Source organism: Argentina anserina, chromosome 4 (genome assembly GCF_933775445.1).
Source record: "Argentina anserina chromosome 4, drPotAnse1.1, whole genome shotgun sequence".
NCBI classification, from domain to species: Eukaryota; Viridiplantae; Streptophyta; class Magnoliopsida; order Rosales; family Rosaceae; genus Argentina; species Argentina anserina.
In genome coordinates this window covers 13,889,094-13,907,890 of record NC_065875.1, presented here as the reverse complement: position 1 = coordinate 13,907,890, position 18,797 = coordinate 13,889,094, and the positions used below count along the sequence as shown (strand labels likewise).

Below are 18,797 nucleotides of genomic sequence, written 5' to 3'. Positions count from 1 at the left end.
GGATCGTATCCAGTAACCATCTGGTACGCACTAAACGCTTGGCAAGTTGTGGGTCTAAAACGAATAAGTGTCGCTGCATGCAACATCATTACATATCTCCATGCAAAAATCGGCAGGTTAGTACCCATAACCAAGTCCAAGCTCTGCTAGATCGTGCAGTGAATGAACATGAGGAATACTATGTTCAACGACGATCCCAGTAGATATGCAAAATGAAATCATCAAAGTCGTGGAGGTGAACTCTCCAACGGTATCCAATCAAATAGATTTGAGAGGATGGGAAGGGTGGTGAGCCCTTAGTATGATGATCATAGCTAAAAACTTTAGCGAATGCAGCGTTTCTTGTGGAAAGCAAAGCGACGTGTGACCAACGCGTCGATGCTCTTAACCTATACCATAAAAATACCGAAAAATGTCCGTATTCGGTTGGATAGGGTCCACTAATGTCACCTTAAATACTTTGTAAGAATGGAATGTTCTCGGTTGGAGCCTTAGCAAATAAGGACTTCCTTGAAATCTAGCAAAAGAACAAGCTTTGCAAAATGAGCGATTGGCATCAGAGATTGTCATGGAGGCATTAGAAGACACGGGAGGCATCACAAGCTCCTGTGAAGGAGGGGATGCCGCCACCGACGGCCTTAATGCCATGGAGCCGCCGAAATAGGCAGGGTCGGCCTCACCGTGTGGAGCATGGGTGAGGTGGTCCTCCAATCGCTTCATGAACATGAAAAATAGATGATAATGTGAATTTCAAAGAACTCGAATCATCATATCTTGTTCAAAATGACCAAAAAACGATCATGTCAAAACCGAGAAAACAGTAAAACCGAACCCATGATTCAAAGAATCTTGAGTTACATAAAGCTATTGCTGCAGGCAAGCAAAACGATGTCTACAGGCTAACAAAGCTACTGTCGAAGCTTGAAAAAGATATTGTCAATGAAATCTGACAGATTTATTCCTCTCCATTCTTAACACAAATATCAAGATGAAAATCCATCATTGGCATAAATGGCCTTTAAAACTTAGCAAGGCACGAAGATATACAACACAATCTCCGCACGAGATCCGTAAAACAACTACATGCGCCGTAGGACAGTGTGGGTGGTTACGCAATTAGCAAGACACTCGATTTCACAGCGGGACATTCTCAAAATGAAGATTAAAAGAGTCAACAACGCGGTGAACTTCTCTACACAATACGCCGTAGGATATTGTAACAGAGGGGATTGAAACAAATGGCAATCCCATCGAATGTATCACATGGCAATAGAACTACATTCTTCAACTTAAGAGTTGGAAAAACATGGTATTAGAGCAGTTGAATACCAAACAATTACGGTGGAAAACCTTCCATTTGGTGCGGGTGGTCACCAATAATAATAAAATCATTTGAGCTATGAAACGACTTGGAGAAAACCGGAAAATTAACCGGAAAACCATGTCAATACAACTCAAAACTGGGTGAAATTTGGACTGGGAAAACGTGGCAGCAAAAACTGCTGAAACATGACGAGAAACGACGGAAAAAAAACGTCTGAAAAACTCGTCGGAAGCCGGCGGCACCGATTGCCGGAAATCCGTCCGGCAGTGGCCAGACTTGGCCGGTATGAAGTCCATAACTTCAGGTCCGACAGGCAACGCCGTCCGGAACCGGATGTCGGTGCCGGAAACGCCGGAATATGGCCGGAAGGCGGCGAATACGCCGGTAAAACGTCAAAAAACGTTCTGGAAACGCCGGAACAGTAACGGGGAAAAACGACGTCAATTTTGACGTTCCGAGGTCCGTTTTCCAAATTTCAAAGTCCAAAATCACAATGTAGTGCTATTGGGGTCCCATGTAACCTAAAAGCGGCCAATTTAAAAACCACGTGAGTTGCAAACGTTGACCATGCATGCTAAGCCAAGGCAAATAAAATTCTCACAAGTCCAAGAAAGACGAGAAATTTTATAGAATATGCCAATATTTAATACAACACAACCAAACTTCCAATTCCAATAGACGACTTAAGCTAAAGTCGAACAAGAAACATGACAATGCCAACGTCATACTTGAAAAATAGTAAGCAGAAGACATAGTCAAAATAGATTGACTAATCAAAAGTCTGTAGCAACAAAATCTTGCATATCTGATTGGGCGGAGCCTTAGCCTCAGGCTCAAAAATGTGCTTACTTGAGAATGGAAGAATGTTACGTTTCCATCTCCAAAATTCCCTCGAGAAATAGATAAAGGTGCCAATAAATTACATGTGTTTCTCGGATGTGGAGCATGTTTCAAGGTCAACTCTGGTAATACGTCGTCATAGACGTTTATTAAATCACTTTTAAGTGTGTCCCATAGAATTCGTTATTTTTGGGATCTTTTTGTCAGCAAATAGTGCCGCATCAGAGTAATGAATCAACTCAAATAAATGAGTACGTAGACCTTGAGATTATCGTTTGTAGACATGAGTTTAAGAAAACTCAAACATTCAAATAACAGTCGCGATGGCGACGAATCCATAAGAAACGAGGGTTGTATAGGTTTCCAATAATCGAAACTATTCAAGTATGTAACCGGAATTAGAAGGTTGTGATGTATATGGTCACAAAATAATCGATGCATATCGGCGATTCTCATGATCGCACCCAAAACAGCGGTGCACTCAGGCGACCACACGAAATCGATATCTTCCTTTTAAATAATAACGTGACTCCCCCAAGACCGTCACATGAAAAACGTCGACCAAGAGGGGAATCATATCCCTCTTTGGTCTCATCGGCGTTATAAGAAAGGCCAGAAAAGAAGACATGAAAAAGGCTAATAGCGCCCGATAATTTATATATATATCTTCAAAAGCAGCAACATTAAGAAAAACATACTTGTTGGTCTGCCAAATAGACCGCATATAAGTAAATTGCTCTGCAAATCGATCGTCATGCATGAAGTTGCTTGTTGAATTCCTTTTCAATCTTCGTCCGATGACATAAAATCTTGGGAGGGTACGATCAAAATCGTATGTAGATGACAAAAGTATCATCCATCTCGGCATGAATGTCATCACCATAGTACGACGAGTGATCACTTTTCCTATGCAAGCACGTGAGGAAAACGAAAACGTGCAAATAAACGATTTAATAAGCAATAGGAAAATAAAAAAGAAAAAAGAGAAATAGTTTAAAGGCCCAAAAGGGTAGGGAAGACGGGAGTAGCTTCTCTTGAGCGAAGAGTTTGATTGTGTAGTTCGCGTTCATTGCGTATATATGCGGGAGGAGCAATTTTGAATCCTCTTATGCGGGGTTTTTCGGGGCAAAAAGATGTTTTTGCGGAGCGAATGCGGAGGATACCCTGCGGGGCTGCGGAGGCTGCGTGCAGGGGCAGCAGGGGGGGCTGCAGGGCAGCAGGGCAGCAGGGGCCGCAGGGCAGAATCTGCGTGCGGGGCTGCATGCGGGGGCAGCATGGGTGCGTGCAAGGCTGCGTGCGGGGCAGCGTGCGTGCGTGCAGGGCTACGTTGCGGGGGCTGCAGGGCAGGGCAGCGTGCGGGGCTGCGGGGGTAGCATGCAGGGGCTGCGCACGGGGCTGCGGGGGCAGCATGCAGGGGCTGCGCGCGGGGCTGCGCCGACGAGGAGAGGCCGGAGGCGGAGACGACGGCGGCCGGCGGTGGAGAGAAAAAAAAATTCTAGGGCTCTAAAAGTTCAGGGTTTTAGGGCAACGTGCTGATAACGTGTTTCAGGATGAAATAATTGTGTATTATTGAATGATATGGGGGCCTATATATAGGCATTACAAAACCACAATCCCGTAAGATTCGGAGTCCTAATCTATTACGGAGATGCTAATCTATCTCCTAACATGAAACCTATTAGGCTAAGACACACATAAGGGTAGAATAGTAATTCTTCCGGAAGAAGAATGAGTTTATCACTAATTTTATAATAATAAAAAAACTGATTGAGAATGAAATTCAAATACGTGTAATAGATATACTATATGTCACCTACAATACAGTATTAAGTACAATGGTGTGTATTAGAAACTTTTAGCTTACATAATTGTTTTTTTTGTTTTGAAAGAATAACGTCACGCTATATATTGACTGAATGCCGAGATTGAGTTAATGTAAACTCTTAGTTTGGAAAAGAAAATAAGAGAAAATATTAAATTGAAAATTCTAGTAATTGAGGGATTTCCTTACGAGTGTCGCGTTCTAAGGCCAGCCACCTTCTTCCTCTAGGAAAGCTCTAGAAACTTGGGCGCCTTTCTATTTCATCACCTCCAAACTCTTCCCCAAGTTTCTCATCTTCCAAACCCAAACCGATCCTACTCAATTCTCTTCCCAATCCTTGCTTTGTCACTCAACTGTCAACTGTAAGTTCTACACTCGCTCTTTTACTTTAAACCACTCTACTCTTTCCTCCGCTGGTTATGCTTACAACTTTACTCAGTTGTTGGGTTTCTGTAATTAATCCTTAATACCAAAGAACTGGTTGTGCTGTCTTGAGATGAGTACTGGGCTCCTTTTATTTTCAAGAAATATTGCTGAGTTTTCAGTTTTCACATTTTGTATCAACTGGAAATTAAGTTCATATTAGTTTGTGGTCAAGCTTAGATTTTGCTGCAGAAAGTGTTTGTTTGAATTTAAGTTTGACACTAGATTATGTGGGCTTCGTGCTTTTTTACATGTATTATCGGTATTAACAAATAACAATGTTGCTACTGCTAAAATGTACCTTACAACTATGCTGTAGACTGCTTGATAAATCCACGTTTTGGATACATACACACCCACAAGTTGGCTTTATTTATTTTGTATGTGTCACTCTTGTGGGCTTCCTCCAGTTTTGATATTTTAGTTTGGTTGTAGTATCATTTTAGGATCTGATTGATTTCCTTTGTATAATACGTCTTTTGTCATCTCCCACTTTTCAAAATGCAGGAATGGCCGAGGCAGCATACACAGTGGCATCTGATAGTGAAACCAGTCGGGAGGAAAAATCATCATTCAGCTTTCCTGAAACAACAATTGGAATTGATATTGGTACTTCACAATGCAGGGTCGCAATATGGAATGGCTCACAGGTTGAGATACTAAAAAAAAGTGGGAACCAGAAGATGATGAGTTCATATGTTACATTCAAGGACGGAACTCCTTCAGGGGAAATAAGCAATCAACTCTCTGCAGAACATGAAATATTATCTGGAGCTGCAATCTTTAACATGAAACGCTTAATCGGCCGGGTTGACACGGATCCAGTTGTACACTCTAGCAAAAGCCTTCCATTTATAGTGCAGACATTGGATATTGGTGTCCGCCCATTTATTGCAGCCTTGGTTGGAAATTGCTGGAGATCCACCACTCCTGAGGAAGTTCTGGCAGTTTTTTTGGTGGAACTTAGGGAAATGGCCGAAATCCAGTTAAACCGGCCCATAAAAAAATGTTGTTCTTACTGTGCCAGTTTCATTCAGCCGATTCCAGCTGAGTCGGATCGAAAGAGCTTGTGCAATGGCTGGCCTTCATATCCTGAGATTGATGCCAGAACCAACTGCAGTGGCATTGTTATATACCTTGTATACAAAACAAAGTGGATTTCAGTCAACAGATAGGAGTGTTCTGATCTTCAATATGGGTGCTGGATACTGTGATGTAGCCCTAAGTGTTACAGCCCAAGAGGCACCTCGGGGAATTTCTGAAATAATTGCCTTAACAGGAAGTGCCATTGGAGGAGAAGACTTGCTTCAGAATATGATGCGTTATCTGTTACCAAACGCGGAGAATCTTTTGACATGTCATGCAGCTGAGGAGATCAAATTTAAGGGGTTGCTTCGAGTTGCGACTCAGAATGCAATCCACAGTCTGTCCTCCCAATATTCTGTTCAAATTGATGTTGACTTGGGAGATGGAATGAAAATTTGCAAGGTTGTGGACCGAGAAGAATTTGAGGAAGTTAATCGCTCAGTATTTGATAAGTGTGCTAGCCTCATTATCCAGTGTTTGCATGATGCAAAGGTAAAACCCGAGGATTTAAATGATGTGGTACTTGTTGGTGGATGTTCATTTATACCAAAAATAAAAAATCTTGTCATGAGCATATGCAAAAGAGAGAAGCTTTATGAAGGGATAAGCCCATTGGAAGCTGCTGTCTCTGGCGCAGCACTAGAGGGATACGTTGCTTCTGGAGCTCATGATCCTTTTGAATCCGTAGATCTGCTATCTATTCAGGTCACACCTCTGTCAATTGGATTTCAAGCAGATGGAAACAACTTTGTGCCGATTATACATAGACACACCAGGATACCAACCCAAAGAGAGATGCTCTTCACGACAGCTCATGACAACCAAGCGCAAGCACTTGCAATTGTTTATGAAGGTGTTGGCAACAAGCTGGAAGAAAACCATTTGCTGGGATACTTCAAGATTGAGGGGATTCCTCCATCCCCCAAAGGAGTTCCACAAATACGAGTGATGATGGACATTGATACTTCGAATGTGCTGAGAGTTTTGGCTGCTGTATTAATGCCAGGTTCGCATCTTTCAATAAATCCTGTCCTGGACGTGAGAATGCCAACGGTTGATGATGGTCATGCCTGGTGCGTAGAAGCCTTGCACAGAACATATGGTGCTACTCTAGACTTGGTATCAGTGAAGAGGATCTAGCTACTAAGGTGAGGAATGCAGCTAAAATGCTAAATTCAATTGTAACAAGTAATGCGAACAGTTTTGTAAGAACGTAGGCTTTCCTGTAGATTTGGTGTAATAAAGGAAAGAACTGTTTCTGCTTTATGTTTGGAGTTCTATACATTGAAAACTTGACCGATACTGGAATAAACGGGGACTTATGAGCCATCAAAGGATCTGACATTTAGAAGTGCAAGAGTTCCGTATTATTCAAGGCAACTGTGTGTAATTGTATGCATGTAATCGAAAGGGAAAGTAAAAAAAAAATGATTGTTGTAGGTATTGTCATGACCAAATGATCTAATACACACACCATCCCCAAATGATCTAATACACACACCATCCAGGTATTCCAAACCGATAGGGTAGGCATCTTCCATGCCACTAGAAAGTGGAAAATGAAAACTGCAGAAAGAAAAATCCACTTAATCCAGCAGAAAATAAATAAAAATGTCCAGAAGTATAAAGGCCTAGCTAAATTCTCAATTCAACTTATTCAGTTCCAAAGATGGATTGATATAACAAGCATGACTTGTGTAACACGTCTCTCTCAGAGTCCTGAGGAGCAAAGGGCAAATGTCATAAGAACATTAAAAAAATGCTTGGAAATAAGACAACTAACCAAGACATACTAAACATATTAAGGAATGCATTGACACAATTAATTAAAAGCTTCATTTTCTTCCCTTCTATTTTCTAAACTTTGACAAATACTTTGAAATTAATGACTTGGAAAGCCATGAAGTTCCAGCCACAAAATCTAACTTCACAACCCTCTGAAGCCCGGGGAAACTGTAATATTTCCCTGCATGCATGGTCATAGATATGAAGACTAGAGATGACCACCTCAGTCAAAACTTCACCGTACCGCAGCAAATAATTCAACACATCCAACTCTCCCGGCCGCCCAGTGAATCCTCTCATGTGGATTTTCTGGAGGTGCGACGACAAGCAAACAGGCACAAGCTCCGGCGGCATGAAAGACCGGTGTTTATCGTCATCTTTAAATCTACATATGAGATCGAGCTCCAAGACAAGATATTCCAAGTTTGGTGACCCGTTGAGAAACCAGGTTACATATTTAGTTGAAATAAATAAGAGAATATGCAGCAAGACTAAAACAAAAATTTTTGGAAATCAAACATAGTAGAGCACAGTAAAAATATAAAGGACACACCAAATGTAACGTGGAAACCCTCTAATGTGAAGGGGAAAAACCATGGGCCAAACTCCGAACAACTTCCACTATGAAAACTGGGATTACAGCCACCAATCTCTCTAGAACACTAGGGATAAACTCCCAAGAGGAACATTCTTGGATGCACACTCACAAGAAGAAAGGATTATAATCTCTCTCTCCTTTACAATAACAACCCAAGCTTCTATAGAAATAGAATACAAGTACTCAGACCCTTCTAGCCTCGTTGGGAAGATTAGAGATACACCAACACCAATCAATTGCAGCTGCACGCCTTCTCTTTTAGAAAAATTGAAACGTCCCTTTTTTTTTCTTTTCTCCAAGACAGAGACCAACTTGGGGTAAAACTCTCATTTAATTAAATGTCTAGCATGAGAAGGGAATTAATTCCAACAATCTCCCCCCGTAATTTCTGACTCATGCTAAAGAATGCAGACCTGCTAAGATGTGCAGCTTTCATGTTTGCCTTTTAAAAGAGACTTTGTTAACATATCAACCTTGTTCATACTTGTATGAACTTTTTCAATCATCAACAAATTTACTTCAAACTTCTCTGGAATCCAGTGGTATCTCATATTTATATGTTTAGACTTCAAATGAAAACTAGGATTCTTGCTGAGGTGAATGGAACTTTGATTATCACAGTAGATAACAAACTTCCTTTGGTGTAGGGCAAGCTCTTGAAAATATCGTTTTAAGAACAAAATATCAGTTACTCCTTCAACTATCACAAACTCGACAATTTACTCCTTCAAGTTTCAATTTCGACGGATCACTCTTTATACTTTCCAAATTCAAGCAATCTGGTCATTCCGTCATCTTTCCATCTAATTTGAGTGTTAACTTGTTTTTTTTTTTTTTTTTGCAAACGAAAATTGGATAGACTTAACACCCAGATTAGATGAGAAAATGACAAAATGACCAGATTGCTCGAATTTAAAAAGTATAAGGATTGATCAGTTGAAATTAAAACTTGAATGAGTAAATTGTCGAGTTTGTAAAACTGTAAGGAGTGACCAGTATTTTATCCTCTTTTTAACCACAACATTTCCTTGCAACACTCAACTACGATATCATATTCTGATTCGGTGATAGATAAAACCACACACTTCTGCAATTTTGACTGCCAAGAGACAGCTCCCCCTGTAAAAGTGAATAAATATCCAGATGTGGACCTCATTGTGTCTATGTCTCCAACCAAATCTGCATCAGTGTAGCCTTGAAGAATAGGTTTTTCATTCACAAAACATAAACACAACAACACCAACTGCATAACCAATATCAGGCCTAGTACAAACCATTACATGCATTAGACATCCTACAACAAAAGCATAGGGAACTTTTTGCATCTCTTCCCTCTTTTTTTCGTTAGAGGGACTTTGGTCCTTGCTTAACTTGAAATGAGCAACAAGAGGAACACTTACAGATCTTGTTATGTCCATGTTGAATCTCTAAAGCACTTTCTCGATATAACACTCTTGAGATAGCCAAAGCTTACCATTGTTTTTGTCCCGAGTGATCTGCATACCAAGAATTTTCTTTGTTGGCCCCAAATCTTTCATATCAAATGACTCATTCAATGTCTTCTTCAACTCCTCAATTTTTCTTGAGTTTGGACCTACAACCAACATGTCATCGACATAAAATAACAAAATGATAGTCATCAGCTGAAGATTTTCGAATAAACACACAATGATCTGAGATGGTCCTTTTGAATCCATTAGCCATCATGAACAACTCGAATCTCTTATACCATTGGCGAGGTGTTTGTTTGAGCCCGTATAGACTCTTTTTCAACTTGCATACAATATGCTCTTTGCCTTCAACTTCAAAGCCTTCTGGTTGTTCCATAAAAATATCCTTTTCCAAGTCACCATAAAGAAATGTTGTTTTGACGTCCAATTGTTCTATCTCCAAGTTCATACTTGCTGCCAATCCCAACACAACCCGAATGGAATTCATTTTCATTTAAAAGAACACTACATATCGGCTGCGAACCACCTTCTTCTTAAGATGATCCCACAATCGGTAAACGAACTTTTCATCTGCATACCCCAAAAATACACATTACTTGGTCTTATCATCAAGCTTTGATCTCTCTTCCTTAGGAACAGCCAAATGTCCTCAAGTGATCATAAGAAACATTCTTTGAAGACCAAACATGTTGTGGATATCACCATTTAAAGGAGAAAAATGATGACAAATTGATCAAGTAACATGTCGTTCTCATTGCTTCGCCCCAAAATCTTCTTGACATCTTAGAGTGGGACAATATGCATTGAATTATTTCCACAATGGTGCGGTTCATCCTTTCTGTAACACCATTGTGTTATGGAGTTCTTGGGATTGATTACTCATGCCAAATGCCATGGCTTTTACAATATTCATCGAATTGACCACGGTACTCTCCGCCATTATCTGTATCTATGCATTTTAATTGTCTTCAAGTCTCCATTTCTACCATTGCATGAAAATTTTTGAACATCAACAACACTTGGTCCTTTTTCTTCACAATATATGCCCAAACTTTTCTAGAGTGATCATCTATGAAAGTATCAAAATAAGATGCATCACCTAAAGTTTTAACTTTCAAAGGACCACAAAGAATAAACCAAATCCAAAATATTTTGTTTCCTATTATGAGTTTTATGAAAGGAAACTATGTGTTGCTTACCTACTAAACAATGAGAATATTTGTTTAAATGTGTACTTTTAATTTCTGCAAGCAGCTCCTTCTTGGAAAGAATTTCCATACCTTTCTCACTCATATGACCAAGTCATTTATGCCATAATTCTATGGAATCTTCATTCTCTACGGTATTTAGCTCCCCCTTAAACAATTGATCTTGCATTTTATAGAGTGTGCAAAATTTGATGCTCCTTGCCATTACCATAGAACCTTTACTTAATTTCCACTTTCTACAACCAAAGAGATTCATGAAGCCATCATCATCTAACTTCCCAATTGAGATTAAATTCAAGCGGAGATCGGGTACATGTCTTACGTCCTTGAGAACAAGTTTGCAACTTACATTTGTTTGCAAAACCACATCACCAATTCCCATTATTTTTGAGATGCCTCTATTTCCCATTCTCACAAAACCAAGATCACAAGTTCTATAGTTTGTGAAGAACTCCTTATGGGGGTAGCATGAAAGGAAGCTCCACTATCAATAACCCATGTCACTCCGTAGCTTGATAGACTGAGACATGCTTTTTCACATTCGCAAAGTATTATTTGCATTATAGAGATTGCGACAATATTATGATATCACCATATGATGATACGACAGCTGTGTCTACATCATCTTCCTTCTTTTTCTTTCTCTTTTCTCTTTTAAATTTTTGCATTCTCTTATGCAATGGCCCTTCTCATGACAATGGAAACACGTAACATCTTTCCTTGGCTTGGATTTGCTTCTTGATCTCCCATGAGCATGAGGATGATGGTGTGGCCTCCGGCTCTTAGCTCTTCCCCTTTCTACAATCACAATATACAAAATACAAAGAATTTGTATATTTTCTTCTCACCTCTTCATTCAGCAAATTACTAGTCACTTGACTTAATGAAACAACACGTTCATAAGCAAAGTTGCTAATTGAAACCACTAATGTTTCCCAACTGTCTAGGAGTGAACTGAGAAAGAAGTGCTTGCAATTCATCATCAAGAACAATATGCATTGAGGATAGCTGATTGACAATGTTCTGCAGCTCATTCAAGTGCTCATTGATTGAGGTGTCTTCCTTGTATTTCAGATTCACAAATTTTCTAATCAGAAATGTTTGTTGATTGTAGTCTTTCTTTCGTATAAGCTTTCAAGTTTCCTCCACAACGTTAGTGATGTAGTCTCCTTTGAAAATTGGTGAAAGACATTGTCATCGAGCCATTATCGAATGACTCCGATGGTTTTCTTATTCAACTTCTTCCAATCCTCTTCATTCATAGTCTCTGGCCTATTACCTTCAATTGGAGAATGCATATCCTTGCAATAGAGTATGTTATCCATCTTTGGTTCCCAAATCATATAATTTCTGCCATTCAAGCTTACCATTTTGCTCATATTAACATCCATGATTGATTGTCAACAAGTGGCTCTGATACCACTTTGTTGGGATAAATCAAAGGATATGCAGAAATAATAAAACAACAAATTTTGGAAATCAAACACAGTAGAGCAAAACAGAAATATAAAGGCAATAGACACCAAATTTAACGTAGAACCCTCCAATGTGAAGGAAAAAAACCAGGGGTCAAACTCCGAACAACTTCCAGTACAAAAAAATGGGATTACAGCCACCAATATCTTTAGAACACTAGAGGATAAACTCTCAAAAGAAGCACTCTTGGACGCACACTCACAAGAATAAAGGATTCTGATCTCTTTCTCCTTTACAATAACAATACTCACCCTTCTCTTTCTACAGGCAAGCTTCTGTAGAAATAGAATACAAGTACTCTCAGACCCTTCTAGCCACCTTGGGAAGATTAGAGATACACCAACACAAATTAATTTCAGTTGCACGGCTTCTCTTTTAGAAAAACTGAAACGTCCCTTTTTTTTCATTTCTCCAAGACAGAGACAAGCTTGGGGTAAAACTCTCATTTAATTAAATGTCTAGCATGAGGTCGGAATTAATTCCAACATATTCCCCATAGGAGTCATGATGAAGAATCAACTCCAACTTGTTCAGCATACTAAAATCAGCAGGGATAATACAATCCTCGTAAAAACTAGCTTTATTTTACTAATCTTGAACACTCGAAAATCCTGCTAGAAGTTGGTTAAAAACACCGTAAGCACGCCCACCCTCAAAACTTGAGAGGTCAATTACTACTCTTTTTAGGAATTTTGGACTCTCTAGTACATAGGTCGAATCCAACAGAAAATAATTGTTGCGGAAAAACGTTTCAAGCTTCGGAGCTTTTATTAATACAACTTTTTCATGATTCCCCCTATAAGGAAGAGTCGTTGTCACTGCTATGTCGACACTCGCAGTAAGCTTCTTCAATTTAGGGGCAGAGATATTGAATAACAATGTGTCATACGGAAGCCTGATGCGTCCACTAATCTTTAGATCTTCAAGTACAAGACAATAGGTAGTAATAAGCTTTTCAACATCTGGAGAGTCTTGATAACTTAGCCAAAATGTTTAGGGACTTGAGACTAAAGAAACAACCTGACATAGGAAGATGATAGATATATTTATAGTTACCATTATAATAGGGCCCGAGATAAAAGAGACTCACATATTGGATGTTGGACCAACCTTGTAATGAAATTGCACGATAAACAAAAGTTGCAAATTTTACACCATCACAAAAGAATGTTCGAGAAATATCTCTTTCGTAGTGGATGTCTAAGGTGTTGACGGAATTCCACACGTTGTTCCATCTTTTAGAAAGAACCATAGTCCGGAGAGAATGAATTGTTGGAAGAAACAAGAGTATGTGACAAAGAACATCATTTGGTAATTGGCTGATCATATCTTTGATTTTGAATCCTTTGCCTTGCTAGCTATCTTCTCTTTTGGGGATTTAAATCCCCAGTCTTCGATGTTAAAACCTCCTTGGCACCTTATTCGTTATGGTTTGCAACTTACCAAAGTAAACTAAGTACTGGCCGGAAGAATGAGTTTAAACTTTCAACCATAATGAGTATTGGAATTTAATGGGCCTAGAGGAAAATTATGTTACAAGCCCAAAAATGTAAAACCCAATATTTGGGACGTTTGAAGGCAATTTACCAAACTTGAATTAACAAATCCACTTCGAAACAATGATGAAAAACACATGAAACTAACAAATACTTTTCAGAATGAAAACACCTTTGTATCATTCTCTACATTCTACTTTTTTACATGAAACTCTTAGCCATCATACAAAAGATCGAACAAAGGCTCACGCTTTAAAGCATGAAACACTCAAAATGGTGTGAATAGAAATTTTTAATGTGTTACGCACATTCTCCTTTATTGATCTTATGGCAACTTCGTATTAGCTGGCTTAATTGCTTGCATCATATCTCTCAAAATGCGGAAATATTGCACCTTTATTGTGAGGGTAATAGAGTGGTTGACGCTTTGGCGAGTTATGATACGACATCTCTTTATATAATCTGGTGGGATGTTCCTCTGACGTTTATTATTTTTTTTTCTTCTCTTTAATAAATTCAAATAAGGGCAAAGGCTGTGCCTAGACCCTTGCTTCAGCCAAAAAAAAATAGATGTGTTAATAAGAATTCCCATAACAAAATTGAGTTAATCAATATATGGACGGTATCCATTGAATAGCAAAACCTAGGTCATGATTTTTGTTCATGTATTTGTTCTTTTGCATGAGTTCGTACGTCCCAAGTGAAGTAATAAGCAAAATCTCAGAGCACAGATTACATATACATGCACAAGTGCAAAAAGCCCTAATCTCCAAGTAGAAGAAGCCTACTCTCTAAAGGTCACCTACTGAAGAACAGAATCTTGATACCCTCATGACAAAGTAGCTTATATAGAAACTCAATTTCACTTCCCAAAACCACGTAGCTACAAATACCTGATCAGGAAAGCTTAGGACTTGCTTCCCATTAAAATCTAAACCACATTGGGACTTTAGCATGATAGCTTCCATTTTGACTTATGAAACCGGCGCTTATTCACAACCCATCCAATAACAAGGTTACGTAGTTTACGTTTTCAAACTCAGGTAGTTCCTATTTTTATATGATCACATAGTACTTCAAGCATCTTCAAATATTAAACAAGAAGTAAATAATCACAAAATTAGAAAGACTTCAACAAAAAATAAAGTGAGGAATGCAGCTGAATTCAATTGTAACAACGGAATTGTAGTTCCCCGTCTGCAGGCTTTGGTCATGTAATTCCATTCTTAATAAAGGAAAAAATCGTTTCGGCTTTTATGTTTGGAGGAGTTCTATACATTGACAACTTTGACTGATCGATGCTGGAATATACCGGGACTTATGAGCCATCAAAGGATCTGAGATTCAGAAGTGCGAGAGCTCTGTATTATTCTGGACAGATCGAACTGAATGTAACTGTATGCATGTAATCGAACAGGAAATGAAAATATGTGTAAGCATTTGTCATGAGCGAATGTGTACGTAATAGAAAATAAAATCCAGCTAGTCGAAGCAAATAGAATAGGCATGATTGCCAGAAGAATGTGCTAACGAAAACTGCAGGAAGAAAAACCCTAGCACATGCAACAGGAAAAATGTTTTTGTCCAGTATAAAGGCCTATTTTGTACTTCAACCAGATCAAAATAAGAAACCTTACTTCGACTTATAACTTATAAGGTCATGAAGTGAATTAAAATAACAAATATGACTTACGCTGCTCTCTCAGAGTGAACTATGGGCAAATGTCAAAGACCTTCAACAAAAAATATGCTTGAAAGACGACTACCCACTGCATTGAACGAGAAGCTTCATTCCCTCCTCTTTTTATAACTGCTTTGAACCCCAAGGCTTAGAAACCTAGCATGAAGTTCAGCCTACAAGTCTAACTTGACAAGTCTTTGAAGCCCGAGGAAACTGTGATATTTCCTTAATTGCCGGCATACCCAACTAAATCGATTGTGCTATGATGAATCAAGAATATGAAGCATATGGAAATTGAGGGGATTTGTCGTGTCTGTTGATGATGAAGATATAGAGTGTGGAATTTGTAGAAAAAGATGAGGATAGAATAGGCAGTTTCTTATAATTCATTAAAATGAGGTACTATTCCTCCGTGTTGCTTTTAAGAGAATCGATTTGGACCAAAAGCTGCTTTTAAGTTTTTTACCAAACACGTATTTTAGACCCAGAAGCAGCTCTAAAAACAGGTCAGAAAGCTATCTCAAACCGGACCTATGTGACAAAGAACATCATCTAGTAATTGGCTGATATCCTATCTTCAAATCCTGCTGCTATCTTTGATTTTGAATCCATCGCCTTGTTGTCTTCTCTTTTGACTATTTAAGTCCCCGGTCTTCGACAGCTTGGCTCCTTGTTTGTTCTGGTTTGCAACTTAATTACCAATTTATGGTTGAAAGTTTTAACTAGTAGGGATGGGCACCGGATGGGACGGGACGGAGCTCATCCCACGTCTCGTCCCACTCTTTTAAATCGTGACGGAACGAGGGTTTTTAAGAATGCATCATACTCGGGATTAATCCCGGATGGGACGGGACGGCATCGGGACGGGACGAGACAAATCTCACATTCCTATGAAGTTAAATAAAAACCTATATTTTTACTTTTTCATTAACAAAGTAACATTAAATAATGAAATTTTAACTAAAAAAATGCATATTATGTTCAAAATATTATAATTTACCATTATCATTTGAGTTGATATAATTTTGGAGTTATTAAGAAGATAAATTCGTTTCATTTTGATACAAATATATAAGAATTTTTAAGTTTTCATTAAAGGTGGGACGGGACGGGACGGGACGAAGCGGGATATAAATTATTCGTCTCACGTCTCATCCCACTATTATGAAATGGGACGGGATCGGGACGGGACAAACATTTTTAGACCTCCGTCCCGTCCCGTCTCGTCCCTATGAATTTCGGGACGGGATCGGGATTTCCGTTTTTTATGCCCACCCCTAGTTTTAAGCTAATACTAGCAATCACCACCCACTACGTGTATAGGCAAATGAAATTAGGAGTTATAAGAGGAAGTTATTTGTAGAGGAGTTTTTTAATTTCTTTTTTATTTTAGTTTCAACCTTCTTGTACATGAATTATATAATTTCATTTTCAAATAACATATGATGAAATGGTGTTAATATAATTTCACCTGCATTTTAGTTGCCAGCTGTTTAAGTTATTAATAATATAGATTCAACAATTCAACTTTCAACCCTAGTGGGAATTAAATCTAACCGTTGATACAAGTTAGTTTTAGTGCACGTATGTTCTAAAACTGTAATCCATGTTGAATCGACCACAATAAACATTGGGTACTTTTCGAAACAAAGAGACCTTGTATCATTCGCTATAGCAAAATCTATAGATAAATCACCGAGCCATTGTGACGAGATAACAAAACTAAGTTAATCACTGTTGTGTGGTGTCCATTGAAACAAAGAGACCTTGTATCATTCGCTATAGCAAAATCTATAGATAAATCACCGAGCCATTGTGACGAGATAACAAAACTAAGTTAATCACTGTTGTGTGGTGTCCATTGAAACGGCTCGGAATAGCAAAACCTAAGACATGATTTTTGTTCATGTATTTGTTCTTTAGCACCCAGTTAGTCACAAGTGAAGTAAGCAAAATCTCAGAGCACAGATTTTTTTTTTTTTGGTTAAAATCAGAGCACAGATTATATATACTATACACACCCTAGTGCAAAAAGCCCTAGGCTCCAAGCAGAAGAAGCTAGTCTCTAAACGTCACCCACTGAAGAACAGAACCTTGATACCCTCAAGACAAATTGTTACATAACAAAGCAGACTATATATATATATATAGAAACTCAATTTCACTTCCCAAAACCACGTAGCTACAAATACCTGATCAGAAAAGCGTACGACTTGCTTCCCAGAAAAATCTAAACAACGACGCTGGATTTTAGCTAAGCTAGCTTCCATTTTGACTTCTCAAACCGACACTTATTCCCAGTCAGTTCTATAATGCTACCCTAACCCATCCAAGAACAAGGTTACAAAGTTCGAGTTTTCAAACTCGTGTCGGTCCTATTTTTATAGAGTTTTTTTCACCAACAGTCTCTCAATTCTGGTGTACCTACCAATGTGATATCTCAACTCTTAATCGTACCAATGTGATACCCAGACTCTAGTATTGCTATCATTGAAGTACTTCCGTCAGTTTTTTTCAACTTCTCCGTCATCTTGGTGACGTGGCAAGTACGTGATGCCCACAAAGAGGGTTAAAAGACAAAATTAACTCCATCTGAGAGGAGCAATGTTTTTCCCGCCCTTTACCTTGAGAAAGACACCCAACAATTCCAATTTTGGCGCCAATTTTCCCTCCCTACTCCTTAATTTGTGTCTCTTATCTAAACTAAATAACTACCGCCAACCAGTCGACCACAATCTGATAAAACCTAAATCAATCTCATTTTCTATTTTTACCCTAGCACTTGTTAAACTAACAGAATAAATATAGAAATTTATATGGAACATCTCATTTCCACAATCTCATAAGAATATAGAAACACATAACTTAACGAAATTCAACTACATGTTTAAGTACCATTAGTTCTTACAAGCAAAAATCATGACAGATCAACATAAAAGGTGGCAACTAATGGTACTTAAACATGTATTTGAATTTCGTTAAGTTATGTGTTTCTATATTCTTATGAGATTGTGGAAATGAGATGTTCCATATAAATTTCTATATTTATTCTGTTAGTTTAACAAGTACTAGGGTAAAAATAGAAAATGAGATTGATCTAGGTTTTATCAGATTGTGGTCGACTGGTTGGCGGTAGTTATTTAGTTTAGATAAGAGACACAAATTAAGGAGTAAGGAGGGAAAATCGACGCCAAAATTGGAATTGTTAGGTGTCTTTCTCAAGGTAAAGGGTGGGAAAAACATTGCTCCTCTCAGATATGGTTAATTTTGTCTTTTAACCCTCTTTGTGGGCTTCACGTACTTGCCACGTCAACAAGATGACGGAGAAGTTGAAAAAAACTGACGGAAGTACTTCAATGATAGCAATACTAGAGTCTGGGTATCACATTGGTACGATTAAGAGTTGAGGTATCACATTGGTAGGTACACCAGAATTAAGGGACTGTTGGTGAAAAAAACTCATTTTTATATTATCATATACCGCAACCATCTTCGATTAAATATCAAACAAGAAGTGAATATTCATAAATGAAGAAGAAATTAAACCAAAAATAATTTTTATATATTCAGAAAATTTAAACTGAGAAACATAGATTTCCTTGTTTCA

General features: G+C 38.5%; 1 protein-coding gene across 1 annotated transcript; it reads left to right on the top strand.

The window, feature by feature from the left end:
* Positions 1-4,200: 4,200 nt before the first annotated feature.
* Positions 4,201-6,655, top strand: LOC126790326 (heat shock 70 kDa protein 8). The gene is given in 3 exon segments (XM_050516520.1): positions 4,201-4,348; positions 4,917-5,410; positions 5,412-6,655. Coding segments are annotated over 2 exon segments (1,716 nt in total). The 5' UTR covers positions 4,201-4,348; positions 4,917-4,918; the 3' UTR covers positions 6,636-6,655.
* Positions 6,656-18,797: the final 12,142 nt, after the last annotated feature.